General features: G+C 38.5%; 2 protein-coding genes across 6 annotated transcripts; one reads left to right on the forward strand and one right to left on the reverse strand.

Moving 5' to 3' along the window:
- Positions 1-5,866: 5,866 nt before the first annotated feature.
- Positions 5,867-7,509, forward strand: si:ch211-57i17.5 (usherin). Its single transcript, XM_067481366.1, has 2 exons — positions 5,867-6,150; positions 6,245-7,509. Exons 1-2 carry the CDS (start codon positions 5,938-5,940, stop codon positions 6,332-6,334), a joined length of 303 nt encoding a protein of 100 aa, XP_067337467.1. The 5' UTR covers positions 5,867-5,937; the 3' UTR covers positions 6,335-7,509.
- On the reverse strand, positions 7,495-18,904 carry fez2b (fasciculation and elongation protein zeta 2b). Of its 5 annotated transcripts, XR_010911201.1 has the most exons (12): positions 18,493-18,904; positions 15,483-15,591; positions 14,635-14,751; positions 13,802-13,943; positions 12,784-12,911; positions 12,214-12,363; positions 11,842-11,922; positions 11,279-11,354; positions 11,129-11,194; positions 10,781-10,808; positions 10,590-10,666; positions 7,495-10,401 (listed from the first exon to the last, which is right to left on the reverse strand). XR_010911201.1 is itself a non-coding variant. In XM_067481363.1 (11 exons), the coding sequence occupies exons 1-10, from the start codon at positions 18,798-18,800 to the stop codon at positions 10,798-10,800; spliced, it is 1,188 nt and encodes a 395-aa protein (XP_067337464.1). In that variant the 5' UTR covers positions 18,801-18,904; the 3' UTR covers positions 7,495-10,401; positions 10,781-10,797. The 5 variants fall into 5 exon arrangements, 3 of the variants coding, with proteins under 3 accessions (XP_067337464.1, XP_067337466.1, XP_067337465.1); XR_010911200.1 differs by having other exon boundaries at positions 10,590-10,808; XM_067481363.1 differs by lacking the exon at positions 10,590-10,666.
- Positions 18,905-19,352: the final 448 nt, after the last annotated feature.

Raw genomic sequence — 19,352 nt, forward strand, 5'->3', positions numbered from 1 at the left:
TGGAGGCAGAAGCAGCCAAGTCATCGTTCTCTCATCCAGTATTTAACATTTAGCTGCACTGTATATTTTTCTTACTGCACTATGAAAGATATTTTTGTGTTTCAAATTGAAATATCATTTATTTTAGTGCTCATTAGTATTTGTTTACACTTTTAACTTGCTATTAATATTTGGTTATTCATTGAACAAACTCATGCAACACAAACCATTGAAACAATTGAGAATTGAATTAAACAACCTTATTGATGCCCATGGGTAAATTCCAAACACAGTGGTGGAGCAGTTTGTCTGGGTGATGAACAAGCTATTCCAGGCTGCAGGATGACAAGTGACCAAAAATGAGTAGACGAGATTGAAATGTGTGCATGGTGATTGTGGACAAAACGCTTTTTCTTAACATATTTAAAAGCAACGAATATGTTATACATTTTTGTGCAATATTGTAGTAGAAATTGGGGAGGGTTGCGTCAGGAAGGGCATCCGGCATAAAAACTGTGCCAAATCAGCATGCGGACAATGATCCACTGTAGTGACCCTGAACTCACGGGATAAACTGAAAGGACAAAAAAATAAATAAAAATTAAAAATGAATTGTAATATAATAAAAAAGTACATAATATAATATATTCTGACATATGATCAATCATTCATTATTTGTTTATACAGATAATAATTTGAGTGACACTATTACATTAAACTGTTAAAAATGTCCTTACAACTGTTTACAAATTAAGTATAATGTTTTATTGTGTTCCCTGTTTATAAATGATAATTAAGAGGTTAAAATAAAGTGTTGCCTTGAAGTTTTAACCACAACATGGTGTGTGCACCATTCATTTTGTAAATGTAATTAGCAATTGCTCTGTTAAGGAGCAACATTCTGCTTTCATTAGACTAGAGATTAAAGAAACAGAAGAGTCTGGATAACGTGGTTTTTAATGGAGTTTCCAGTCAGACACACTGCTTTCAGTAGTAATCAGTCAAAACTAGTTCAACAATATAAAGTATATGATCTCTTTTACAGATACAAATAGGAACATTTTTATTTAAGTTCATATCTTACATTTTAGTAGGTGATGGAAGGAGAGAAAAGGAGCCATAAAACTCTTAAGAATAAAGATGGATTATAGAAGTCAAATCAGAATCCAAGTGAACCCATTTGTCCTCTATCCCTCCTTATCTGTCAGCAGAAGCTAAATAATCTCTTTATTTACCTGTGGTTAAAACTCACAGAGTGCACCGAGGGATTTGGAACGAGCGGGAGATTTTTCACCACATCAGTCATCAGTAAGTGAGTTAGTGATCTTGAGTGATATATCCCTGTATGTCCCTCTCCCTAAATGAGTTAGTATGTGTCTAGCAGCCGTGTCGCCCAGACACCTTAGTGATGAATGAGGCCCTAAGGAGATGGGCTGTTAAAAAAGGCTGATTCTGGCACTCAAGGGTGAGATCACTTCCTCAATAAAAAAGCATTGTCCCGAATCATCAGAGCAAGGTATGAATACTAATTAGGGTATTACACAGAGGAGAGGTCATCTGTAAAAATAAATCAAATGAGCTGTTAGTTAATGGGGGGGGGGGGGGGGGGGGCTCTGATGCAGAGCAGTGATGTCTGAAAGAAGGGAGCCAGAACTGAATACTTGCAGAAAGTCTTAAATAATAAATTGGTTTTGTACAATAATGCTGCAAATGTATTTATCAGTTTTGTTTCATGTTTTGTGGCAGGCGTTGGCTTTTAACGCTCAACCAATCCATAAAGCATTTTAGTTTGAGGAATCACCACCCTGAAAAAAATAATAAATAGGGGGATGAGTTACTTCTTACAGTACATCTTTTAATCAGACAGTTGTGATGGTCACAAGTCACTTTTACATGAATATTTCTATGACTAGTTTTTCTACAGCCTTAATTTTGGATATCCCCTCCTGACAGATATAAAAAAATACTCAGCTTAAAACATTATTTTTGTCTAATATAGTTCATAAAGAAGAAGTTGATGATGGCACAAATCATGCTTATACAAGCACAGATAAACTTTTCAGAATATTAATGTGAAAACAGCTAAACTCTGTCCATATGTTCTATACAGGGTCAAAGGTCAAAAATAAATAATAATACATAATAATAATAAACACATTTTTTAGTGGAAGTTTTTAACATATAATAAGCCATAGTATTTGTCTTTTTTTAACACATATGTTTTAGTAGAGATGTGAGGCTAAACCTGTCCTAATGTGAAAAGGTGCTGTCGACACCTCCTGTGATACACTCACAGAACAGTAGCACAAGGAGAAGGCCAAACCCTAAAAGGCGTATCTGTGAGATGCCATGGGTTTTGACGGTGTCACTATTTTGGATTCCCAAAAGTTAAATCTTGTGGCTCTAAGTGTAAAAGCACATCGTATTAAATAATCTGGGAGAAATTCATGTTTATTTAGTTACTGTTCAGGTTAGAGACACAGAGAAGCAAAATATTCGATAGTCGTCCTAATCCAACAGTGTTATATCCTCCCAGAATTCACGTTTAAAAGTTTAATGTGTTCGTGCGGCACCACCGTGAACACCCCAACATACTGTTACTAAATCGGCTGCTGTATCTCCTGCCTGTCATTCTCAATCATCCCCCCACAGCTGATGGACAACTGTACATGTACAGTTAGACGTCACTTGAGGACACAACAGAGAGGTGTTACACTCTTTCATATTAGGGCCTCTGGCTAGATGCATTTGCTGTTTGTTCTAAAAGGGAAGAGAAAAGGAGTATTCATTTTGACCATGTATATATATACATGTGTTCACAACCTGTGCATCTGTTTTCAGCCTTAACATGACAGGACTGCCACTAAAGATAAGTAGTGCAGATGTACTTGCATAATTAGTTGCTTCTCTGCTGCTATTTCCTCACTACAGTGGACACTTCCTCGCAACCAGCAGCTGCTGCATCGCGCCATCATGTGGTTGTATAGAAAATTACAAGAAACAATGTGCACACTGAACACTGTTTCCCACAAGATCACAAACAGTTAGAGTTCATATAAAGTAAAACAGTTTTACTTAAGTAGAAAGATTTAAAGAAAGCATCTAACATGAAACAAACAAACAAACAAAAAATCTGACAAAAATATAAAATAATGTACAAATTCTTTCCAAATATTAAAATAGTAATGAAATTAGTTGTAGTACGATGCAACTTGTTGATCACATGAAGCACTTAAGTGCGCGGTGGTTGAGGTGACTGTCTATGCTGTGCTGATTCTTTGTAAAAATTTAAACTATGTTTCGTTATAAAATACAGCAGTACCTGAAATGCAACACTACATTAATGTGAAATAATCCTCCGATCAGAGCTGGTAGAAGAAGAGATTGTGGCTTAATCAAGGGCATATCAACAAGTTAGAAATTTGCAAATAGTTGGCTTCACTTGTTTCTAAACACTGTAAGAATTACATATGATTTAATAGTTATGAACTATTAAAGCTACAAATATGTTTAGATAATTTTTGTATCATCTTCAATTGATATCATTGTCCATTAAGAGAGGAGGCCCACATTGTTATGGAGAAGGACAGACAGTGAACCTGAGGATCAGATGGGTGAAGATACAACATCCATGCCTCTTCAGGTAAACTGAAAACTGACACTGGCTGTTTCCATGGTGCTCCTGAAGAAACGCTAAGGTTGATGGGAGTTTTTAGAGGCTTACACTGCATATGCAGTTTGTTCATGGCTCTTTCTGCTGTGTTACTGTCCTTCTTCACTGTCCACTCTAAGAAACATTACTCTTAGGGACATGGGAATCCATCATTTTTCAAAAGTCTGGCCTCATCTGTTTGGTGTTGAACAAGTAAAAGTATCAGATGTGAAATATTGATGGGGCAACAGGTGTGATCCTAAATTGCCCATCAGGTTGTTTCCCTTCTGATCGATGTGTCAAACAGAGAGGAGCTGCCAGCACCTCCCGCCACAGGCCGAACCACGGACCTCAGCAGTGGTGAGTTCCTGGGTGGTCACACTTCTCTCTGTCTGCATATGTTTTTCTGTTTGTTTCCTCATCTTTTACTGTCAGTCTGTAACAGGAATGTCTAAACCATCAACATCCTGGACACAAATAGTTTTTTTACTGGAGAGGCTTTCTAAGAATTTGGAAAAAAGCATGAACGTTTATTACTTTTATTATCCTTACAAACAAGTACAATGTTGCCACTAACAACATCCTGTCAAAATACTGTACAAGGTAGCAATTTAAACATAAAGACTATTCATAGACAGGCTATAGTGTAATGTATAAAAATGTAGATGAATAGGAAAGAGTGACTGCAGAGTGTGGTGCTATCTGCAGGAGATAATCTAGGGCATGCAAGCCAGTCTGTCTCTAGTTACATGGTCATCTCCTCTGCAGTACATGTGTGATCATCTTTCTTTTCCAGGGGGCCCACTTCTGACCTTATTTCTATCTCACATAAACCCAGCAGATGTCTGAATAAGCACACTGGTCAAGGAGACATTTAGATGAGCAGGTTGTGTCTTCTAAGGGATATGATGATCATTTAGAAGTGTGGAATGTTTCCTATAGTCAGACAAAACTTTGGTTCTTTCTCTAAGATATATGAAGTTAAATGTAAAAAGAAAATGCATTGCTCTTACATAAGTGACAAGTTGGTATTAAAATGATTGTAATGATACTGTACAGTGGGTTTTAGAAATGTAATAATTACTTTAAAAACTAAAAATAAACTCACATATTATCATGGCTGTCATGCTTAAGAAAACCGACTGCCACAGTTTCACAGCAAAACAGAAAAATCAAAGTGGCTCTGCTGTTTTTCCCTGTAGTTTCACCGAGCCTTATCCCTCCTGGAGGCGGAGGAGGAGGAGGAGGCAGCGGTGAGCGGGCAGAGGGAGAGCAGGGGGACCAAACGGTCATCCAGGAGCTGTGGTTCATTGTACTGATGGCAAGCATCGCCCTGCTGCTGCTGGCCATTGTGTTAGGTTTTATGCTTCAGTGGGTAAGAGACATTACTTTATTTCCCGTTACAGTGGTGTAGCCAGTAAAGGTCCGGATGTCCTCCCAAATCTGGGCTGCACCTCACTGACATGAGTTGTGACTATTAAGTTGGGGAGAGAAAATGCAGAAGTGTGTATTTTCAAAAAAACAGATGTAGCTACTCTGTCTTTACAAATAAAGCTCAGATAAATTCAAAGTTTTCTTCTGCTTGTCCTCCGCCAGGCTCTGAACAGACCCCCCTTCACCAGAGAGAGACCTCCACTGGTGAGCATACCTATGCACAAGAGGAGCCCCATGGCTGCTTACCCGCCCTCTTTTTTAGTGAGTGAAGAGCGTCACACCATTTCTTCTTTACTTACTCAGGACATAGATTTTTTTTGTGTGTGTCATAGCAGGCTAAGGAATATTAATAATCAGGCTACTCCTTCAAGATATTATTATTCCAATTCGGTTTTCCTGCTAGTCAAAAAACTTGCCCTAAAACCACCATTTCTCTTTAGGACACTTCACAATGTTCCAGCACCATTGTACTATACTGATATTGAGCCTTGTCCTCGACAACCACCAGTGTTAATTTTGTGGCTGATTGGTGTATATTTGTGCCTTATTCCTCAAAAGTTAAATTCACTTGTGAGGAAATGATTTAAATATAAATTTTTTTTTATTTATTTGAAGAATAAAATAAAGAAGACACACATATAATGCCATATATAACAACTGTAGAACGTACAAAATTGTAGAATATAATTTATTAAACAATGCTATTTCTTCAACTTGTCAAAGTCTCACCCCCTCTTGTTTTTAGTTTGACACTGTGCCTGACACAACAGGCTTCTCCAACAGTGTAACTCTCAAGGGCTTCTCCATGAAGATAGAGGTAAAACTTCAGCACACACACACAGACACACACACACCTATTTTTTGTATGCAGTATGTACACAGTGTGTTTTGTCTTTTCTCCATCACAGCAGGAAGTTGTGGAAGCTAAATGTGAGTCCACTGAAGAGGTCCCTTCTCCGTGTGAGCTGGAGATCCTCAGTGCCTCGTCTCTGAGGCGCAGCGTCAGCCAGGTGATTGACGGGAAGTCTCTCACGGGAGACGATGACCCATGGGACCCAAACATTTCTGGCCATGACAGTGGGATGGTAAGAGAGTCCAGAAATGTATTGCAGAACTTGATGCAGAGATTAACTGTATGCCTTCAATCTATTTAAATACCTATGTTCTCCTCCTTCACAGTTCATGGAGGATGAGGAATTTGTAGACACCATCAAAGGTTTCAGCACTGTGAGGAAGGAGCACACCATGTTCACTGACACCAACCTGTAACCCGAGGACGGCTTTCTTTCTGACAAGACCCCCAGATTTTTAACAGTTTGCAGAACAAAGCTGCTTATTTACATAAAAATCCACTGGATTCTGTCTGAAGTTGTGACCAGCTGAAGTGTCTCTGTAACTGGTTAAGAGGAGACAGGAGCTCCCACAGCTGACGGGATGTTTCCTCTCTCATGTGTGCAAAGTGAAGGCAGAGAAGCTCAATAAGACCACAGATTGCTGAAGTAACTGCTTAAAAACTGAAAATGAAATATCTCAAATGTCAATTTATGAAATTGTAACTTGAAAGAAATAATCTTATTTAGAAGAACCTCATCAAACAAAATAATTTAAGGTATATTTTCAGCTAATTTTAATATTTTTCCCCCTGGGGACCTGATCATTTTCTATAAAATGTTTTTCAACTTTTAAGAAGATAATACTTTTGTAATCAGCTCTACCTAAATTATTACTATTCATCTTATCATATCATCATCATATCTTCAGATACATTTTGATATTAGAATAACATCTTTCTGGCAAATTCAAGGAAACTTAGATCAATTAATGTGATTTGCAAGTGCCATTAAGTGCCAGTAGTGAGTGACATGATCATACACACAACATATTTTTAATTTTTTGCCTTAAATTAGGATATATTAGGATTTTTTGGGCAGATGCTAACTATGAAGGTGGACGAACAAATGAAGTCTGCCTACATAGTGACATCCAACATATTAAGATGGAGGATATTTGTCAGCACAGATTGTTGAGCAATGAGCAACTTTTAAAGAAAAACCCTATTGATTTCAATTTATTTGAATTATTCACGCAAACATAACGACTAAAGGTGATTGGTTGCTACATTATTAGCTAAAAGTTTCTATTAACAATACACCTTCACTTTAATGCATTTAAGTTATGAAAAAACAGAATTCAAGTAGGAAAAAAAATGTGTTTTACTGGTTCTTTAAGGTACCAGATACTTAAGGTACCTTTAAGGTACACAGACTGAAACTAATATTCTCTATAGGTCGATATAAATATAATGCATCTTAAGAATGAATAAACCCTAATAAAACCTATTTTTTAAAGTTATGATTGCAAACTTTCGTCATATTGATATTTTGGAAAAAAAAAAAAAAAGGGTTAAACACACACCTCAAAGCCACAAGTCTTCACATATTAATTTATTTGAAATGAGTTGCATGGCAATATGGGCACAAACACTTGTACCACTAAAGTCATTAACATGGTTACAAAATTTACATTATTATTTTACTGCTGTACCACATGAGACAGTAAACATAAAACCCCAAATGGGAATATTGCATTAAAACAAAAGGAGCTGGTGTAAAAAAAAAGACAACCAAAAAAAAAACAAAAAAACAGGCATTTACAAAGGCAGCCTCTTTTTGTTGCTTGTATTGTTGTACAAATATAAATGTAAATCTCTTCATTGTAGTTACACTTATAAGAAGAAACAAAATGCGGGGCTCTGGCCTGAGAGACGAGATCTTCCAGTGACCTGTATGCTGACTGCCACTTCATTTCAAAACCAGAGATGAATTTACACAGAAACCATTTTTACGAATGCTTTTCCTGAATTATGATCTGCTAAGGGATGTGTATCACTGGATGAAGCCATCCTAAGTGAATCTTCTTAAACCTGCTAAAATTAAATTTAATTTCATTAAAGGATTTCTCCATTAATGCATCATGTACGTGTCCCTTTAGTGTGATATTAATATCTGTAAACAACATAACAATCTGAAAGGTGTTTGCAGAATAAATGCATGCAGGACATGCGAGGTTGTGAATGATTTTCCAAGCTGGCAACAGCACATAAAAAATATTTAAATACACTACTACATTTTTAGCTAATCCTTTATAAAAGAACAAATGGACCCCTAATATTTAAATCACCCTTTGTGCAATCATCCCCAACATCTGCAATCTTTAACACACCATTTTTCCTTGAAAATGCCTCTATGCTATTGTCACTAGACTGCTACAAGTAGATGCTACAGAGAGGTGTTCTTCTGTGCCATGAAGTTGCTGGCTACACTTATTACTATTATCACAAAGCATAGTCTAGGACATTTCTAGGACATCATCATCAAAGACTCAGGCGTGTCAGTACCTTTCAGAAAAGGAATTTCAACCTCTATCACTGATGGTTATACCTGAGAGGTAGACTAGACTTAATCTGAGTATTGACTTGCACCATTAAAAGCTGGTGATGTCAATGTTAATGTACCAATATGCTGATAAGATGTGCAGGGCTACACTGGCGTTTTGAGGTTTAAAAGGGCTGCTCCAGTGATTCAGTCTTGCATTGCCATAAAGTTGGGAACATTGTTGGGAATATTACACATTGAAAAGAGCAGTGAAAATCAGTGGGACTGAAGCTTATATATTTTCACCTTTTCACCAGGATACATATCATACAAATTCCACAATTTTTTTTGACCCTCTCTATGTGATATACCGTAATATTCTTCAATCCTCATGCTCTCAGTTTTTAAACTGTTTTCTGTTCAAAACATTATTATCGTAAGCTGACAGAACCCTGATCACCACGATGATCACTATGAAATCATCAGGGTTACTATCTCAACTTTGACAAGCTCAGTTTACAAGAGGACTTTAAAAACGTATTACACAGGGTAACTGATGCTCTTTAAGATGTGCAAATTGACGGCAGTGTGTAAAAATCAGTGAGCCCCTTTAAGGTTGTTCTCATGCTCATGATGGTTGATAAGTTGCACTGATCAAGCAGAATGCATGCTAAAAAATCTTCATCTTGACACAGGGCAAGATTGTACCACAACCTAATGTTCGTAGCAGGTTAACTCTAACAGGTTAAAGGGTTAATCGAGAACACTCACAACTTACAACAGAAGCTTAGCTACACGATTAAACTAGAGTTACCTACACATTATTTATCAAACAATATGACCATAGGGGTCATTTTCTACCAATGTAAAAATTAATACATGAGGTATCTTAAGCTGTGATGACGACTCTACGGGAGGTGATAAAAGTTTTTGGGGATGTGGTTATTAATCGAGGGCTCAGGGGTCTTTGGACAGCACAGATGCTTTACTTTGACAGTGTAAATACTGCCACGCTACAGTCACAAAAGTGGCTACTTGCAATTCCCTAATCTCATTAAAAACAACTCATTACCCAAAAATATGCTTTACATAGTTGTTCATCCAGCTATTACTTTCATAAATCCTTTCACATTTGTCCCTTTATCAAATGGTAAAAAAGTTCCCCAAAGTGTGCAATTTCACATAATTGTATATAAAATATTTCATTTTAACATTCGGCAAACAGCTATTATTGAGCATAAAAACCCAACCCAATATGCGAAGAAATGCAGGCCTCCAATTTTGGATTTTTTTAAGTAAAGCGTTCGTTTTTTGATCTTTTGGACCAACCTTAAGACATTATATGCAATGGATCAACAAATGTCATAAAATTAAAGGTTTCCAAATAGGAAAGGTTGACTTCTATTTGGTACGATGACTCCTATGGTACTCTAAGACCCAGAGATTCTGCTAAGACCTTTTTCTCTATTAGGTATGAACTCCACAGATGCAAATGCATTCACTTTACACAACAAGACTGGCTTGGATTTCCCTCACACAGGTCTGCTGATGAAGCCCAGAGAATAAATAAATCTTATTATTTCTGTCTCTTTACCATTCAGGAGCCACTGGTTAATCAGGAAATGAGGTGTCTGGAGTAATACTGATTAATGGCATCCACAGACAAGTCATCATGCAATAAAGACATACAAAGTTGTAGCACTCAGGAAATTAAAATGTAAAAGATTAGAAATTAAAATTATAGAGACCAAAGATAGATATCTACAGTTAAAATCTTAAGAACAACAACATTGTGGCAAAGCAAAAAAATGCCACAAGGAAAGAAAGTCTATGTCAAAAATGGGAAAGGAGGTTTGGATTTTAATCCACTATCTGGGTTCTTCCAAATGACCAGAACCCTCTTCTGATGGTCCACTGGAAGGTGCTGGAAATGCAGGCTCACCTTTTACGTGGGACAAAGAACTGTGAAGACAAAAACAGCTTATTACTGATGCTTTTCTTTGAGAGCTGAGAAAGAAGGATAGATTAACCACAAGGAGATGTGTGGGGTAAGAAACAGAACCAGCTCTACAGGTGAGAAGCAAACACTTGAACAATTGCTACTACAAGCTTGCAGTTAAAAGTGGACTCAGATGCTTGAGTGTATTCACATGATTCGGGGTACGTGTAGTGCAACCACAAGCACTACGCAGCACAACAGGCGCTACAGTGTAGAGAGGGAAGGCTGCTGCTTCACAAGAAGACAATGCAGGGAGAGAGAAAAGCGAAAGGGGCGTTTGACAAGACTCAGAGTCGAAAGCTGAAGGTGAAAAATTTGTTAGTGTGTCAGTGCCTTACAAACCTCAGTTTCCACTGCTCTCATACCAGAGCTACCCAAAGGAAATTGCAGCACAGACAGGAGACAAGGAAGGTACAGGTCAACAGTGATGGGTGGCAAGAACACATTTCCCCACATCCTTTAATTACTGTTTGCACTCTTTTCTCTACAGCATCCACTTTTTATTACTGTCCCTGTAAATGGCGAAATGACTTTTGTACTTCTGACAGCAGTGGACTGTGGATGTCCGGTGGAGGCAACAAAAATCAGAAGTCACCTGAGTGTGAAACACACCTCTAAATATTTCCTTCTATTTGCTGAAGTCAAGGTAAGGAAAAGTAATAACAGACATGAAAAAGGCTGAACGTTTACCTTTGAGAATGTAGTCTGTTAGCAGAGCAGGTACCTTTTCACTGTCGTCCCTCATGGCATGGAGGACTAGGCAGAGAAATAGCAGTACATTACACCTTGAAACATTAATACACACTGAGACAAATCAACGTAGCATTGCGGTACACTCACTCTTGGTGAGGATCTCGAGGTCTTCAACGGAAGGAGTACCTGCTTTCTTCTCATAAGGGATTACTGTGGTCAGGTACTGAAAAGAAAGGATTGTGCATTATACAGTAAAACAAACAAAATAACAACATGTTTTAATTTCACACTCTTATTTAATCTTGTGCTTGTCAGTGAAGATCATTTAGCTTTGTATGTGACTGCAGGTCTGTTTTAACTTTTCAGAGGCTTCTCTGGTGTGAAGTTAAGAAAGCAGTGGTTACAACAAGACCATCTTCTTGGCTTAAAACAAAAGAACAGTAAGATGGAGACACAGTAAGTCCTTCAAAAACAATGTCAAGTGAAGGACAGAAATTAAGTTATTTTAAAAAAGAAGATAAAGAATGAACAAAGAAAAAAAAACACAAACCAAGGAGCAAATTGAAATCATAGTGAAGAAATCACATAACAAATGGTTCCAAAAGCCAGCAGTTGTAGCAGGAAATAAAGGAAATGAAGGAAATAAACATGCCAGGGGAGAAAGAACTGCACAGAAATGTATCTGCAGTGGAAAGAAAGAGCAGGGGCACCTGTTTGTCCCCTCCTGTGGTGCCAAAAGTTTGACGGAGGCCATTTTGAATGACATTGGAGAGTCCCTCCAGAGTGAGGAGCTACAAGGAGTGACAGGAAGGAGAGGAAAGAGAGAGCATATAGAGATGAGGAGATTTCTATTTTAAGGGAAAGAAGGAAAAGGCTCCACACAAACCCTTGGTGATAGTGCAACAGCAGTGTAGTCGTGCAAACTATATGTCAGATCATGCATAATGCATCTCTGCTTAGAATTCAAAGAAGTGTGTGGCTGCATATACAGGGTCTGTTTCACTAATCATCAGTGTAATCATGCACACAAGACATATGTGTCTGTCTTTGTTTATGCCCCACAGTGTCACCACATGACTCACTGTGCCTGGCATGTGCGTGCTGGCTGTCCTCTGGCCGTTAGGACCGGTTGTAGTCAGACTTCTAATTTTCTTCTTCTTGCGTAGCAGCTCGCGATGCTCCTTCTGCCTGTTCTGCACGTCGATCAGCAATGAGATGAAACTGTTCTTCACCTGTTTGTTTACACAAAACTCTTTTTTAATTATGCTGGTTTACTGGATCATACTACTTTACTTTTTGCATTAATTTGTTATTATTATTATTAATTTTCTTATGTGTTACTATTTTTGGCTGTTGCTACAAAGACAGTTAAAGTCTGGACATTGGAGCAAATTGTAAAAAAAATACGGTAGTGATTCACTGACCTTTCTTACTGGCCTACAGAACACTGTGTGCACTGAACAATGACTAAACAACAGATGCCCAGATAGCTCTCCTCTCTTCTCTACAAATTATTTTTTTCACATCTATATAAATAGAAGTTTCTAAATGTCTGCCTAAACACGATTTTGCAGATCAATGCACACAAGCAGTTTACATGTTGGCCTTGTTGTGGTAATGCTGCGAAGATGCAGTTAAAATAATAACAGTACCTCCTTTTCATAGTCAAGTTCATCTCGCAGGGCCAGAGCTTGAATGAGCTCTTCACTGTAGCGGCAAATGGCCGACTCCACTTCCTCCCGAGTCTCAGTCAGCTCATGCACAGACAGCTGACGCAGACCTGGGGATAATGTGTAGATATATTAGGAAGAAAGAGCCAGGTGCATGACTTATGTGTGCTGTTGTGCGGAAACAGAGTTGATGAATGTTCACAATTCATTAAAATTTGGACGTTGGACGTATTCAAGTTCTACATTGGGAGCTGTAATACTTTACCTCTAAACAATATTATTAAATTTAGGTCATCTTTTTATAAGATCTGATTAGATTTTATATGATCTTTTGATGTTATCTTAATATATAATCTTGTAAAACCTAAAATACAGAAAATGTGAAAATCTACTTTTAAAGAAAATACACAAATGTTTCTAAATTTAAAGTGCAAACTTCATAATATTTCCCCTGTGAAGTGGTGAGAATTAAGTAGACGTTATTTTATAGAAGAAATAGCTTAGTATGTGTTATGGGGGCGGGTCTGGTGGCTCAGTGGTACATCACTGGGTTCAAATTCCACCCGACCAGGTGTGGCCCTGCCCAGCCAGTGTCAGTCCTGAGCCCAGCTAAAATATATAAACATGCTAATTACAACAGTTTTATATATTGATATCTAAAACAAACCTACAATCATCATCTACACACTGCTCTTACATTAGAAAATGTGTTCAGCCAAATATATTCCACTGATTATATACCATGTAGTGGCAACATATTTGCATATTTCCATTTGCATTTCTTACAAATTACATAAGTATGGTACATGTGTAGCTGCTTCTTCTTCATGTACTACATGACTATCTGAAGGATCACACTTCATTAGGTAATTTGACTGCGCTGTCAGCAGAGTGACAATAGAAGCATGTCAGCACTCATTTGTTAGTGAGCACAGTAACAATTAAAAGCTGTGCGTTGATCTTCTTCCTTGTTAATCTACATAACTATGTTGGTACTCACGATCCTCGTAGCTCGTGTTGGAGCCAGAGCGTTTCAGACCGTGGAGGTCCTGAGACAGCATAGACAGGTCTGACTGTGAGGGACTCTCGTCATCCTCTGGGTCTGGAGACTCTTGCATCATCTCTTCTATCTCCTCTATCACCTAGAAGACAGCACACCCAATTTCACAGGTGGTACTGTAGTTCACACATGGATTTTAGTCTGAAACATGTTAAAAAATTTTAAATGTTTTCCTAAAATATCCAAAACAAACTGTGAGATTTTTCTCCATTTGTGTATGCGGGCAGCTATAAAACAGTTCATCATGCTCTAAACACTATGAGATGTTAAGCACTTAAAGAGAGATTATCGTACAAAGGTGGATTTTAGATTACCTACCTGGCCAGGTTTATGTGATTTAAATAAAGTCAATTTAAATATAATTTACAATCAGAAATGCACAGTGCTGATCTGTTAAGTAAAAGAAAGAGAAAAAAAAGCAGACATTTGTCACAGCATGATATCTTTGTAGCGTTAGCAAAGAATTTTGCACAAGGTTTCTGCCATTTTTAAAATAGTAACAAAGAACAGAAAATATGAAATCAACACATATTTTGATGCTGTATTAAAACCTAAGACTGAATCTAAAAAGTTCTAAACCCTGATATACTGTGGGAATCTTACAGCTGAATAGCTATTTTATCAGCTGTAATTGTATGTGGAGGTGGGTCAAATGCTAGGTTGAATAACAGCTGATTACTAGATGATTCTATAAATATGAAAACAGTTATGTGGCTATGAATATACAAAACAGAGCAGCATTTGCGCACGCATGCATGTGTGTGACTGTTTACTTGTTCGGCTGTAAAGAGCGGCTCCTCGTTGATGCAGGATACAATGATTGAGTGCATATCCATCTGCTCCCTGAGCTCCTCATCATCCGACAGATCCAGAGACTGGTTATCCAACTTCTGTCCATAAGGGAAGGAGGCAGAGAAAAAGAGTTTGGATGACCCAGCAAACAGGTGGCCAAGCAGCTTGAAAGAAGAAGCAAACTGCTTGGCACTGAGACAGTGCGTCTCAACTCTTCATCATTAAGGGAGCATTTCAAAACATGTGTAGACTTATGTTTGTCTGTGTGTGCGCACACACAAAAATGAATTTTTGTGTGGTCATACACAGCATGATATGCATCTGGTTTGAAAAAAAAAAAAAACAAGCACAGAAAAAGCTGAGAACTATGACAAGTCTTTAGAAAAGTATTTTAGGGAAATTAATAGATGAATACAGTGGTAAATTCACCATGAAGGCAGTGTTAAAGTAAGTGAAGAACCTGTTTCGGTCAAAATCAATAATTAAATCAGTCACATACATTGAATGTTTGATAAACTGGCAAAGAATGATGGTGACTGGTGGTTAACTGTACTCACAGAGCTTGTATGTGGCTCACTAGCAACAAACTGTTATCCAAGAACCCCTCAATAAAGTAAATGCTATATGACACAGATTTCTCTTATTGATTTGTTGCAAAAAATTGTGAACTGTGCAAGTTTTTGTTTTGCATCAAGCAAAAGATATGTTGCATAATTTGAGTTAATCTGCCTAGACACTGCGGTGACTATTGCACTTGCGATGACGATGCTGAAATGATATCATGCAGCCCCATCACAGACTGTTTTTGTGGGGTAGTGTGTATATGTACCTCATGCTCAGTGAGGTTGAGGCTGGGCAGGTGTAAGGAACGAGTGTGCGATGTCTTCCAGTCCACAGGCATCACGTTGCCATAGTTATCTGTCAAAGCATTCCAGACTCTGGAAGAAAGAAATATGGAAAGATTCATGGCAAAATAATATACTAGATCAACAGCTTTCAGGTTGTCCTTTCAGGGGTCGCCACAAGGTTTGCTCTGCACATGGATTCGCCTGAAATTTTACTCATTCCTGCCACAACCCTCCCATTTTATCTGAACGTAGGACCACCTTTGTGCCAGTCCCATGTGGCTGGGCAGGGACACACCTGGTGGGGTGGGATTCGAACACACGGCCTTCTGGTGGCTCTACCATTGAAGATTCTTCAGCTCACAATAGCCATACCCAACGCTGCTTTCTTCTCTTTTTCTGTGACACAGCATTACTTGGCAATGTTATGTCCTCTTCTTTAACCACCCCCTTAACAGCACTCGCCTGTAACCACTGATCAAAACAACCCTATTACACACACAGAAACTCAAGTTCAAAGCAGAGTCCTTATGCAATTCAATTCTATAAACTATAAAGAACTATGTATATAGATAATTAGAGGCTTTTTTTTAATTTGCTGGCAAAATCATAAACAGAATCATCATTACACGGACAGGCTGATGCCATTGGTTAAAAACATCACAGCCAGGCAGATGGTGGCTCAAAGTCTGTTAAACAAAACAAGTTTATTGTTCAACTGTGAAATCTAATTGCTCCTTCTTACTGGTTACAAGATTGAAAAATGATGTCAAAGTATGAACATTTAGTTTAAATAAGTAAGAATTTATTTAATTTTAAGTATCCAATGCTTTTGCTGTTCTCATTAATTTAATGTCAGGGTTTGCAGCAGGCTTTATTGAAGTGAACTTCAGTTTTAACACTGTCCATACATGTGGCCTTGCCGAGCAACATGACACAAAGCCAAGCCTATGAAGGATATAAAATTCAAGCACACGTGGAAGTCACTGTCTTTTTATTCCTGTCCCTGACTGCTGCGAGCATAGCAAGGATGGATGCTGTGAACCCATGTGTCAGAGTGGCTCTGCATCGCTGTAAACTCTCTCACACACAAACACACACAAATGTTTACGTAACTTGCATCTTTCTCCCTGAAGTGCTCACGCACGGCTTGGGGAGTAGGGGGCTGTTGGCTTGTTCTAAATAGGGCAGAGGATAGCAGGAAGTATTTTTTGTGCCTCGAGCAATGACGCCATCTCGGACACGTGACTCAATAAGCTTGTTTCCCTAAAAAGAATTTGCATTTAAAAAAAAGGTTTGGTACAGAATTCAAGGAACCACATTACATGTTTCTACTCCAACTCTGTACTTATTTGTCTAAATTACTTGCTCAATTACATTTATGTGAATGTTGTTCACAGCCACACATATAATCCACATGCACGACTTGTCTTTTAAACAAACATGCTTTGCTTTCTCCATACTCACTCTCACAGAAAGACACACACTTTTCCTCCTTGTCATCCCCATCTCAGCTCTGTTCTTACTGGAGAACTTGTTAAGGGCCTAAGCACGTCCTGCAAAAGTGCAGCCATCCAGAATAGAATCTCACTGAGCCTGGCACTGCTCTTTGGGCTTCACTTGGGTGCTGTCCAATTATTTCATTCCTATTCTTCCTGTTTCTTTACCTATGTACTGCCTACAAACAACAAATGCTTTTACTCCATCTGACCAGATTGCTAACACATGTGAGTAAGACAGTCTGTACTACTTCTCTGCATCCAAGCTAAAAAGGTCTTGTGCTAGATCAGTCACAAGTTCCATGTAAAAAAAAAAAAAGACATTTAATATTTGCATCTGTGTTTGTCACCTAGCATTGTATTAACACACTACCCATTTCTATGTTAAATAGTCATTTTTCAAACAAAAAACACAACTTTGTTCCTCAAAGTTCATCAAGCACAGTTCACAACACATGAGGTAGTGTGAATCTAACAATATCAGTACAGTTTTAATATATATATATAGTTAACCAACTGCACAAAAGACAATTTCAGGCCATGTTTAAAATGGGCATAAGCAATATCTATTGAGATTGAGTATTGTGTTCAATATTCAAATCTTAGTTCAGTTATATTCAAGATTCGGGTGAAGCAAAACTTCAGTGTGAAAAATGAACGCACATAGTTAACTTCCCTTTTCATAGAACAAGGGAAGCTAAATTACAATACTAATTAGACTTAGTAGAGTCACAATAGTGCTGCTTTATTGTTTATGGAGGAGGAGGCACCATGACATCTATGCTTGGTGTGGGATGGATATGACTGCGAGGCTGTGAGGTTAAATACCACGGTGTTGTGTGGATGTGTAGCTGTGAAATGTTGCAGACCTCCAACCTTGGTCTGTAAAGGCGTTAGGAACAGATGCTGACAGTGTAACCTTTACGAAAATAATGGGAACATGTACAATACACGACACAGTGTGTCCGTTAGCAGTGAAAAGTAACCGCAGGGCTCCTAAAGGTCAAGTCTTCAAGTCAAAAGCAAGCAACATAAGCACGGATCAATACCCATTCATTTACTCTCGATACACTTCATGGATCAATGGTTTAAATATTGTTAAGGTGGCCTCTCCCCCCAATCTACAAATACACACATGAACACACGTAACTTGTTGTTTTAGCATAAACGTAAAGTCTGACTTAAAAAAGGTGCACCTAACTTATGTTATATTTATCACTTGCTGTGTGTTGTCTTCCCCATTTCTTATTGTCCGTCTATATTTATGCGTTTAATATGGCCTGATAGTAAAATAAGTAGGACCAATGTTGTAACACGTAGGAAGGCGTAGTTTCGTTTGACTAAAGTTTGGTCGGCACAGATTGTGGCTAAGCTAACATAGTGGATCAATCACGGGGGAAATGTTACCATTAGCCTGTTGAAGCTAAAGGGGCTCGCTGGCTAGCAAAGACACTAAAAGTTAGCGTAGATAAAACCAGGAAAAATGCAAACTCACTCGTCGTCTTTCAAATAATTGTCCTCTGTGATAGGTTTAATAGGAGCTATGTTTTCTGTCGCGGTGTTGTAATTTCGAAAGCACACTGTCAGCTTCTCGTCGAAGTCGTGGACGAGGTCCTCCATCGATTTGAAGCTGCAGATCTCCCCGGAGAAACTGTTGTCCAGATCGGAGAAATCGTCTAGGCCCGACGACGAATCGCCCACATTTGAGTTGAGCCTGTCCAGCTGGTCGGCCGACTCCGAGCTCGGCTTGAATTCGTTGAAGTCCTGCCAGTCCTCATCGAAGTGGGCTAACGGCGCCGCCATGACAGCCGTGGAAGCTCGGTGGACAGCCAGGCAGAACCCTCGGTGGTGCTCTGTTTTCGGCTTCGAGACACTGCACCAGACGGTGAGCGAGGACAGAGAGAGAGGGGAGCAGGTTTAGGAGAGGAGGGGTCAGTGTGACGTCAGCGTGTACGCCCCTCCCTCTAAGATGGAACAAAACAAACCCATGTTTATGTGAGTGTTAGCTATGACTGATCTGAAGACATTTGCTCTACATTGCATTAAACCAGCCAGTTCATCTTGCATCTCACTGCTCCTGAGTCTTAGAAGCCATTTAATTTAAAAACTACAGAAAGATCAGTTAACAGCCATGTTTTCCCACTCCCCACGCCTGCCACAATTAGCCTACGGGGTGGAAGAAGGCCTTTTTCCCAATTGCTCTGTTCACTTGTATTAATTTAACAAAGCCTCCCTTTAAAAATTTACCATCTTAGTCATATATTTCATCTCCAGTTTTATTATCTGGTGATATTATTGTCGTGTACACATGATTCAAAAGAAAATGAACTGCTCTCTCTGGACACCCTATATGGA

The sequence above is a fragment of the Channa argus genome, chromosome 17, assembly GCF_033026475.1.
Source record: "Channa argus isolate prfri chromosome 17, Channa argus male v1.0, whole genome shotgun sequence".
Taxonomy (NCBI): domain Eukaryota; kingdom Metazoa; phylum Chordata; class Actinopteri; order Anabantiformes; family Channidae; genus Channa; species Channa argus.

Bases quoted from the DNA above. Each gene is read 5' to 3' on its own strand.
- si:ch211-57i17.5 (XM_067481366.1), top strand. From the start codon at position 5,938: ATGTACACAGTGTGTTTTGTCTTTTCTCCATCACAGCAGGAAGTTGTG. The intron at 6,151-6,244 runs GTAAGAGAGTCC...CCTCCTTCACAG, and splicing joins CTGGCCATGACAGTGGGATG to TTCATGGAGGATGAGGAATT.
- fez2b (XM_067481365.1), bottom strand. From the start codon at position 18,800: ATGGCGGCGCCGTTAGCCCACTTCGATGAGGACTGGCAGGACTTCAAC. The intron at 15,592-18,492 runs GTGAGTTTGCAT...TCTTTCTTCCAG, and splicing joins AATTATTTGAAAGACGACGA to AGTCTGGAATGCTTTGACAG. The intron at 11,355-11,841 runs GTGCCCCTGCTC...CTTTCTTTTCAG, and splicing joins CCACAGGAGGGGACAAACAG to TACCTGACCACAGTAATCCC.